At 41.6% G+C, this 10,295-nt stretch overlaps 1 protein-coding gene across 2 annotated transcripts; it reads left to right on the forward strand.

The window, feature by feature from the left end:
• Nucleotides 1–1,946: 1,946 nt before the first annotated feature.
• Nucleotides 1,947–7,742, forward strand: LOC108625921 (protein glass). Of its 2 annotated transcripts, XM_018026388.2 has the most exons (8): nt 1,947–2,681; nt 3,556–3,739; nt 4,007–4,337; nt 4,845–5,117; nt 6,001–6,201; nt 6,265–6,342; nt 6,519–6,686; nt 6,910–7,742. In XM_018026388.2, the coding sequence occupies exons 1-8, from the start codon at nt 2,613–2,615 to the stop codon at nt 7,073–7,075; spliced, it is 1,470 nt and encodes a 489-aa protein (XP_017881877.1). In that variant the 5' UTR covers nt 1,947–2,612; the 3' UTR covers nt 7,076–7,742. The 2 variants fall into 2 exon arrangements, with proteins under 2 accessions (XP_017881877.1, XP_017881804.1); XM_018026315.2 differs by having other exon boundaries at nt 1,948–2,681; nt 6,001–6,342.
• The last annotated feature ends 2,553 nt before the right edge of the window (nt 7,743–10,295 follow it).

Here is a 10,295-nt window from a genome sequence, read left to right on the forward strand (position 1 = left end):
TGCACTCGGCGCACCGTTGCAAACTCTTCTCTGTACAATGTTCTTACTTTCCGTTTTCCTTTCTCCGATCTTCTTTTTCTATTTTAATTTATATGAATTTCATTGAAATACGCATATAATTAATACACGAAGCCTGCACTCTCTTTGGTTTGCGAATTTCCATTCAGCGCCGCTTCTCTTCTGTTCAATTTTGGAAACGGATCGATTGATGAGTATTGAATGGACACACGGTGGCCGGAGCGTGTGGTCGACTTCCTCTTCCTGTGTCGACGTCGCATCGGAACTGCGTAGTCAGGTGTCCGGGCTGACGGTCGCGATTATGTCGAGACATTCGATAGTCGGATGCGCCCTGACTCGGTGCTCGTGAGAGGCGACGTTTCCAGCCACCGACGAGTTCGCATTTTTTCAAATTTCAACCACCTCCATTCAACGGCTGACTGACCCTTTCCCTGCTTACGGAAGTACACTTCCAGCATCGCGTCCACGTAATAAGGGAAGCGGTCTTACGTGCACAGATTTGTTACTCATTTCATTTAATAAATGAGAATTGTTGTTTAACGACATTTTCTACTTCCATTAAATAAAATATTTGACACTCTGTTCAATCGCTTTATTATTTCTCGTTTCGAATCCTATTTTAATAACAGCATCGGGTCACGTGAGTCTAGTATCCAAGTGTTTGTACCGCTAACGTGCAATTAAGCCACAGGCTTCTTCCTCGCGCTGTTCAGATCTCCCTCGAACTTCTTATAAGAATGGGGCAACAATCTCAACGAAGCGCATAAAGCAAGAAACCCTGTAAAGGTCCCGTGCAAAAACCTTCACTTGAACGATGGGAAAGCTTGAAAAATGTGTACCGAAAAAGACATGCAAAAACTTTCACTGTCATTTTTTATAGACGTCACTCTTCTGAAGTATATCAAGCAAGTATCGTGCAATTTGTCTTTCGGTTTTTTTTGTCATCTAAGATTCGTATATGAAGCGACTCGACGAAGGGATGAAAGAGTTCGGTAGTAGATATCGTTATCTCGTGTCCCTTTCGTCGATGAGTATTCGTCGCGAGGTGATTTGACGAGGAAAGGGTTAAACAGCGTCCTCGCGAGGTATCGGCGGACGGGAGAGGGTGGCAAGCGGAATAGGTAGCGTCGGAGTGTTTCGCAGCCGGGCTCACCGTTCACTGGTCAATAATCGACGAAAGGGAAGGCATTACAAGCCAGTGATCTCGAGGGTATCGGGGCCACTCGTCTGCGAGGCAGGACCACCGTGATCGGCGTGGTAATGGTATCTGAAGAAAATAATATCCTACTTCCCCGTCCCGCTCTGGCCAACGGGGATATCGGTATAGCGAGCCAGGCGGACGAAGAAGGCCCCCGATCACCGATCGCCGAATGAACGATTAGTATCCTGTGTCGTCGGCATCGACGACGGCCAACCCGAACGTCCTGCGTCTTACACGCCTGTGGACATGGATATCGTTCGAAACCGTTGCGTCTTCGTCGCCGACTTCGACATTCTTTCGACACTTTGTTCCATCTTTTTATACTTTGTAATAGAGACGATACAGCCAGATACAGTGATATCTCGACTGTTTAGACAAGCTGGGAACCATCTACATTTTATTTTACACAGTATTTGTTTGTACATATAATTTTATTGGAAATTATAAATAATTATTTGTCCACGTTCGTTCAATTTAACTGACCTTCATAACAATCGCTTTGCATATAACGTAGAATAGAAAACGTCGGGTTGGTGTTAACCGCATGCAAAGTTGAAAAGTCCTGCAAATCTCCTTAGCAAACACCTTGCCGAGGAAGCATGGACGTAAGGTAAACGGGGGTAGGGGTAGGGACACGTGGAAGAGGAGGACGGTATGCACGTGAAACGATGACAGACGAGGGAGTGGAAAAAAGACAGCGGAGAAAAAGGCCGGCCCATGGCTGAGCGGGGTAGGAGTAGTAGTCAGTGAGTAAGGGGTGAGAGTGGGTGATAGTAGGTGGTAGATCTCTAGTTAGCCAAGACACATTGACAAACCGTCGTGCCAGCATGGCAGCAGCACGCGGTGCGATTAACGAGGTCTTCTTCTTCTCACCTCGAGATTAATTCGATCGTTTTTCTGGCAAACCTCGGATTACTTCGGTGCAACTAGGATTGAGTGATCCGTCATTTTTACGTTTCGAAGCCGAAGATTCATAACGAAGAGGAATTTGTGTTCGGGGTGAAGTTATGTCTTCTTTGTGTTTCAAGATCAGACTGAAAGTTGCATTCTGAGGAATATGTGGTTCTCGCGGAGAACGAAAGCGGAGTTCAGAAATGTTCGGGAAGAAGATTAGAAATCTTTATAAGAACAGAAAGAAGAACTGAAGACCGTGGGAAGAGACTATGTGTAGTGACGCGATATTTAACGAGCGTAAATCAAAAACCGATTCGAACAGAATACAGGGTGTGGTGTTAACGTCTTGTCGTTAAAATTATTCGTCGATCGTAAAAGTGGACCGAAATCGATGACGCTAGTTTTACGTGACGAAACGTGTATTTTAGAACGAGTAATGTTCGCTCGAAGATGGAGAACAAAATCACGTGGGCTGATGCACATGGTTTTCAAGCTATGAATGAAAATATCTGGCAGATTTTCTGCAGAAGCCTTTAGAGGAGACCGACAGGTCTTCCAAGCCATAAAGGTACCTACTTCTATACGCTCGGTCCATATGCACGTGCATTTTCCTTTCAGTCATTCATAAAAAGTCACTTTTCAAATTTACTCACTTTTTTTTAATAATATTCTCACCCTCCCGACCATCGTTAACGATTCCGCTGTTTATTATTGCATTGTGTCGACATTCACGAAAAATTGGAAGTCGACAGTAAATGCAAATTATTCAGCCATGCAACGTATTCGATAATCATCAATCATCGATTAATAGTTCATGAATCTACAACGGAATAGAGTTTCAATAACCAAATATTTAAAACAAAAAGCGTGGACGCAGTGAATATTTCACTCGTCAAAATACAGTACAGAGATGATTAAAAAATTGAAATCGGAAGCCACTCGCAATTTTTTAAATCTACATATATCGTATAAGCGTCCAGGGCTTACAAAATAAAATTCGCTAAGCTGACTTAACTATCAACTCACGCTTTTACTATTATATGTACATTAACAATTAATGTATGTCACGTACCTTCAAATTTTCTTATCGATTACTTAACTAGATTATAGTCACAGGATTTAGGTTACGATTACGCTGGATACGTATTGACTTATTCGATAATGTATAAAAATGTATTTGCATTTTTGTAAGCGTACGCATTGCAGCCATCAGATGTTTCGTACGCCGGAACAGCAGTTTACCGAATACGCATTCAGTGTAACCGTAGCCTTACGAAATACCGGAGAGGGAAAAAAAAAGTCAGCGGAGAGTTAAACGAATGAGGAACGCGTTCGACCGAAGATTAAGAAAGCGTCGTCGCGACGACGTTCGGACCGGAAATATCGCGGAAAATATTGATAAAGAAGTCGGTCGTACTCACGGAGCAATGTGCGGTTGCCAGGGAGACCAGAGGGGCTGGACCACATCTCTACAGAGAGGAGGCAATCCGTCCGCGTATTTTGTCGAGAGGCGAGGGAAGGGGGTGTCTCTAAGGGCGGCTGCGACCAGAAATTTCGCAGAGATGGAGTTTCTGCAGAATCATCACGCGGTGAACACCTCCGAATCGCCGTACACCCTCGGCACAGGTGAGCATCGTGTTCATACCTACGAACAGATTTTGAGATTCACCGATGACATTCACCAAAACAAATCGTTTTATATAGAAATTTCTCATATTCTTTCATAATGAATTTTCTTCCGATCGCGTGTGAAATTTTGTTCTAAGACGTCAAAGATTTATGAATAATTGTTTTATGTTATATACGAGGAATCGAAGATCTTGATTAATTTGACGACTCAACGATTTTCTATTATGTACTGTCCATTTATTGTTCTATATTTTTTGTTCGCAGGTTCGGTAGGAAGTATCGAGGCCACTATACCTTCGAGCCTCTGTGCCGGGCCTCTGGAAGTGCTGTCCAACGACGACACATTAACAGACAACCAGAACGAGGAGACTTTGGGTGCCTTGCAGGGCACCCTTCGTCTTCAGGATCTGCAGAACTCGCCGGAGGACATCGGCGGAGACCAAGGTCAACAGATCCAGAACACTGGACAGAATCAAGTAGTGAGCGAGTTCGGTGCAAGCTTCTGGGTCGACGACATGGCCGGTTTCCCGTTGCCACCGCTCGACTTGGACCCTTTACCTCCTGGTCTTTTCAGTCCCTGCTCGGGGACCTATAAGTGAGTCCAAACAAGATATTCTAATACTCTTCGCTTTACGCTCGCGACTCTATTCTCACAATCAAACTGATCGTTTCTACGTTCAGTAAAATTTTCTGATACATCATTCTACACCGTATACGGAATTCGTTTCATTGAATGTCAGTGATATAACGAAATATTATCTCTACGAATCAATTTGTCGTTTCATTTAATGCCAGTGGAATCTTAAATGAAAGAAAATAGAAGTGGAGAAAGAAGAAAGTATCAATCACTCGGCGCGTCTGACCAATGCTAGACTTTTCTACTGAGCAGACTATCTATACGCGCTGCGTGCGTCTCGTAAAACTTACAATTGATCAAAATACGTAACATTCACCGTTTTCTCTCGCATCGATACTAAGAAATCCATGGTTTTCTTGTTCAATAGTGATTTCGATGTTTATTTCCCAGGGATGGAGACGCGGAGAAGTAAATGACTGTAACACCGTATTCGATGTACCCTGTAATTTTTAAGTGCTCTTGCAGTTGGGGTTGCCCCAGAGGAGAATGCACGCCGAGGGCGAGTAACGCGAACGGAGAAGGCGTCGCGGACGTGTTGCTGTCGTTGAAACATGCGGTGGTCCACCCCGGAAGTCCTACCGGCGGATACTATTCCACTGGAGGATCGGGTCATCATTATTCCCAGGATTACACGCAAAATCTTGGTCCACCTGTGCCACCGACGCACTACACGCCCACCCCGGCTATGTCCGTCAACGTCTCCATGAATATGACCATGAATATGAACATGCATACTGGGTAAGCGTACACGTATTCTACTTCTCGCTCGTTTTCCACGATTTTTTTTATAACGATATATTTTTTATATCGGATAAAAAATGCCAATACTTCTCACTTGTTTCTTAACACGTTGACTGCTAACTACGAGATATCTCGTAGATTGTTTACTTGCCTAGGACGCCCACTACGAGTTGTCTTGTCCGTTCATTACTTGCCATGTTTGTACAGCTACGATAAAACTCATATCGTAACAGTGTAAATATGAATAGATGGCCTCAAGAAAGAAAATAAAAAATTAAGTTTGGCTTAAATGAACAGAAAATACAATTATACAAAGTTTATTAAAGAAAGAAAAGTTTCTATTAATTAAAGTTTTTAATAATATAACATGATTAAATCAAATTAGCTCTTTAGACCGGAATCGTGAAAAATTCCGTGACAGTCAACGTGTTAACACTAGGTTTACGGACACTTACATACCTACCTCTGTACGTTACACTACGACTCGCGTCAGTTTGCATTCCGTAAAATCGCGGTTCTAAAATCATAGATCTCTAAAATTAGAAAACGTTGAGGAGAAATAATTTCGATATAGTCTCGGTAAATAGTCGACGCAGGTGGTAGAAGAAAAATGTGAACGATTTCTGTAATTTTCATGAAGTTCGGAATGCGTGAAAATGACGCGTCTTGACACGAATCTAATGTTAATAAAATATTACTAACTACTGTCCGCATTGCTGAACGGTGAAAGTAGAGTTGACGGAAACGCAACGTACCATTTTTCGACTATCGTCTTACCGTTTCTGGTTGTAAAAAGACAACCCCTCGCCATTTTGCACGGTATATATGAGGGAGGTTGCGAGACCGTAGTTATTCGGTAGATTCACGTTTGTGTGCGTAGGTACGAGCAAAGTTATTCGTCGGCATGGGGCGTGGAACCCTTATTGAGTCCCGCCCAGCAATATAATCCGGTGGAGCAACAGACGAGGGTGAATCAACCCCCGGCCAATAGCCTGGTCGGCACGGGGGTTGGAACCCATCCTCACCCTCATCCCCCGGCGCACGGCCATTCCAGGCTGCAACTACCCGGCGAACATGCGCTGTGCGTAGCCGCTTCCGGAAACCCGGTTACACCCGACGATAATGGCAGACCTAACCTTTGCAGGATCTGCGGGAAATCGTACGCGAGGCCCAGCACCCTGAAAACGCACCTCAGAACGCACTCTGGGGAGAAACCGTTTAGGTCAGTCGCGCAACCCCGCCGATCGATCCCTGCGCCTCGATCCTTCGTTCACGCTTACCGCTCGCGATCCTTGTCCAATTCCGATTGTTAGAACATGAATCCTTCAATATAATCCCAGATTCGATCCACTGCGCGAAATCGCGTGACGGTAATGAGATGCTTGAATCCTTCTTTAGGTGTCACGCGTGCTCGAAAGCTTTTAGCCAAGCCGCGAATTTAACCGCCCACGCGAGAACCCATTCCGGAGAAAAACCGTTCCGATGTCCCGTGTGCGATCGACGATTCTCACAGAGCAGTTCTGTGACCACACACATGAGAACGCATTCGGGAGAACGCCCGTACAGGTAAGCTTCGTCTCGTTACGTGGATTATTCAAATTATTTAGCGTAACACGTGCCGTGTAAATCGATTTCGAAGTAAGAAGAATTACTACTGATCGACCAAAAATTACTAATAGTCATTAGTCGATCTTCTGATACGATGATCGTAAACGTTTTACGTTCCACGTTACGATCGATCCTTCACCGATTCGATCATTTACCTTTTTACCGTTTCTCGTAATTCCAGGTGTCGTTTCTGCAAGAAAGCATTCTCGGATAGTTCTACGCTAACGAAACATCTTCGTATTCACTCCGGCGAGAAACCGTACCAGTGCAAGCTGTGCTTGCTGAGGTTCAGTCAAAGCGGTAATCTCAACAGGCATATGAGAGTCCACGGCGGCTCTCTAACGTGACACAGCTCAATATCGATCATCGACGACAATCGCATTTTACCGCGGTGTTGTCGAATACCTGTGATTCAACTTGGCTCGAGCTTACCAGAGAAAATGTAAAATAAATTTTATCTGCGAGGCAACACGGCCGATACTCACGATCAGAGTTTTCATTCCTGACTGATACATCTAATTAAATGCGTATTCGAATTTGCAAAAGCGTTTATATATATATATATATACTATGTACGAACACATCCGGTTATTTAAGGGCTTACATTTGGATATTTTTTTAAACGACACATAAGACAAGTAATAATCACAATATGTGTTATATTTGGCATTAGGAACTCATCGAGAATATGTATCATTATCATCATCACGATCAATGTCGTCGTCGTCGTCATCGTCGTCGTCGTTTCCTGAATCGGAACGTTCAATTGGAAGAAATAAAATGAATGAGTCGTATATCGGCACCGTTTATAACTTTAGAAAGTAATGCACTCGCGAAGTTTCCTGATCGCTCGCTATTTGTACGTTATTATTTACAAAATATATAGGTCAGGATAGGTTAACAGGGTATCGCAGATTTAGACCTACAGTATCCACCACAGCACCGTTGATTATTGTACAAATATTGTATTTATTATAATTATTATTAATTATAATCTTAATGTTGCTGTTTTCACCACGTTCAATTTTCGTCGCGGCCTTTTTTCTTTGTCGGTTTGCTTCTTTTTCATTTTCATTTGTAATTATAAAACGAAGGTGTTCCGGCGCCGTTTTCATCGAAAAAAGAATGATATCTCTCTCTCTCTCTCTCTATATATATAATATATATAATATTCATATGAGAACAACTGATTAAAAACGGATGAATGAATGCGTGAATTTCTATTCATTTTGTTTTCTGTTTTTTCTTTCTAATCCCACAGCATCAGGACTCGCAAATTTCCTCGCGGGTAGAGGGGAGGATAAAACAGGAGGCTCCGTGTTCTCCGGCCCCGGGTGCCAATTAAGTGGGTAGATAAAGTGATTCGTGAATCCTCGCATTAATTTGCCTCTCTCTTCACAATTAAAACTATATAAGAACAACTCTCTCTCTCTCACTCTCTTTCTTTCTGCATTTAGAGTACCTCTTGTGTTCACTCGTCAAAATTCTCTCGCTCGCTCTCTCGTCCTTTCTTTATATATATATATATATATAATATATATATATAATGATGTATTTATAAGTAATAATATTCTTGACCAAAAAAGAAAAAAAAGGAGAAAACGTATGTATAATGCTTCTACGTTATGTACCGGTACGTCCGACGCAGAGACGAGCTGGCTATCGAATCTCTACACATCTTTCGGAGTCCTTCTACATAAGCATGCAGTTTCCTCGACCGTCTCGTCGCTCGATAGACGTACCCCCCCACGCGTAGCGTATCTTCTATTTTAAAAATGTATTATGTCATCTCTGTGTCACGCTGTATGTGTTCTCTGTGATGCTTTACGTGTGTTCCTTTTCTCATTTCCTTCTCTCTCTCTCTCTACCTTCCTCTCTCTCTATCGTTCACACACACTCGTTTCTACATCGTCTTGTATTTTATCGATCAAGTGTTGCACGGTAATCTGATCTTTACATCAGTTGGAATGGTATCTCTTTCGCTCGTGAAAGCTTCGAAGCAAAAGCTCGTGTTGAGGTGCGCATTTTATCCCAGAAGCATCGATGAATAATAATAGTTACGACTCAGTCTATCGTTTTCCGAACGACTTTAAATTAAAAAACAAAAACTAATGAGAAGAAAAGAAAGGCAACGTTTTCATCTGACGTAATACGTATATATATGTCGATCGCTGAGAACTGAAAGATCAATTGTCTATACACATATATATATTTATATCACTTTTCTCCTCGCAATTCGCACGATCCACTTGAAACACGAACGCGCAACGATGTCAGAAGGTCGAACGTTTTTTTTTACAACTGCACAATTTCGAAACGTCTTAAATCAACGACGAACGCCGTTTACGATGATCCACAATTACACACGACTACTAACCATCGCTATAAATCTCTTCACTTTCTCTCCCCCCGCCGATGAAACGAAATCATTTCGAAAAGAACCGAATAGATATGTGTGTCTCTAAAATAGATTTTTCATATTCTTCTTTTTCACTTTTTTATTTACTTATTATCATCACTTTTAATTTGTTTCTCTTCTTTTCCTCAAAAAATTGTCCATTCATCTTTCTCTCATTTCCTTTTTTTTTTAATGATTCATCTTTCGTTAATATATTCAAGTGTTCGTAACATCGCATTTTACTTAATACAATAATTAATCATGTAATAATTATCAATTAATAAAACTTGTTTCCGTTCTGTACTAACCTTTCGCTCGTTTGTTCTCTCTTTCTCTCCCGTTCGCTTACTCTCTTTCTCCCTGTCTCACTCGCAAACGTGCTCATTCTCACTCTCTCTCTTCCACTTAGAATCTCACTCACTTAAAGACTGCTAACCGATAGGTATATCTTCTCTGAAACAATAAGTGGTTTTGTCTCCTTCGGAAAACACAAAAATACTCTGTATCAAAACGCCACTTATCGATGTTACCTATTATTATTATTAATATTAATATTATTATTATCGTTATCATTTACGAATTTAAACACTTCTGATGAAGATGCTGCATTCAATTACGGGAACGTTAAGGCATTCGTGAGTGTAATTCGAAAGAAGTACAAAAATAGATGCCACCACAAAAATCAAACATGACACATTTTTTTTCAGTTTATTGAAGCAATTCGTTTTACTATACACCCGCGGCATAATGATCCTATTCGTTACCATTGATCAACTTTCAGGGCTAGTAGATCGTCAGAAGAAGGAAACCGAGTTCACGATAAAGTGATCTACAAAAATCATATCATACCCATTCAAAGAAAAACATATATATATGTATATATACATATCTTTCATCCACTATCATTCTTAATACACAATAAAAAAATAATATTTAATCCTAAAGTTTATGATCTTGTAACTCAAACAACCTCGCGACTATATATACAATCAGATTTCCGTACGCAATTATATAAAAGAAAACTTACAACTGGCAAAATTAGGTAGACGATAAAAATTTATAAAACTCCGTTTATCGGAAACTGTTTCCTTCCATTGACGGATACGGGTTTGTCTCCATCGAAGTTTGTCGTCACAATTCTCCCGTTTTTCCTTGACCAATCTCGGTAC

Source organism: Ceratina calcarata, unplaced genomic scaffold (assembly GCF_001652005.2).
Source record: "Ceratina calcarata isolate Rehan_Ccalc_2016 unplaced genomic scaffold, ASM165200v1 scaffold1, whole genome shotgun sequence".
NCBI classification, from domain to species: Eukaryota; Metazoa; Arthropoda; class Insecta; order Hymenoptera; family Apidae; genus Ceratina; species Ceratina calcarata.

Bases quoted from the DNA above. Each gene is read 5' to 3' on its own strand.
- LOC108625921 (XM_018026315.2), top strand. From the start codon at position 2,613: ATGAAAATATCTGGCAGATTTTCTGCAGAAGCCTTTAGAGGAGACCGA. The intron at 2,682-3,555 runs GTACCTACTTCT...TGCGGTTGCCAG, and splicing joins AGGTCTTCCAAGCCATAAAG to GGAGACCAGAGGGGCTGGAC. The intron at 5,118-6,000 runs GTAAGCGTACAC...TTGTGTGCGTAG, and splicing joins AATATGAACATGCATACTGG to GTACGAGCAAAGTTATTCGT.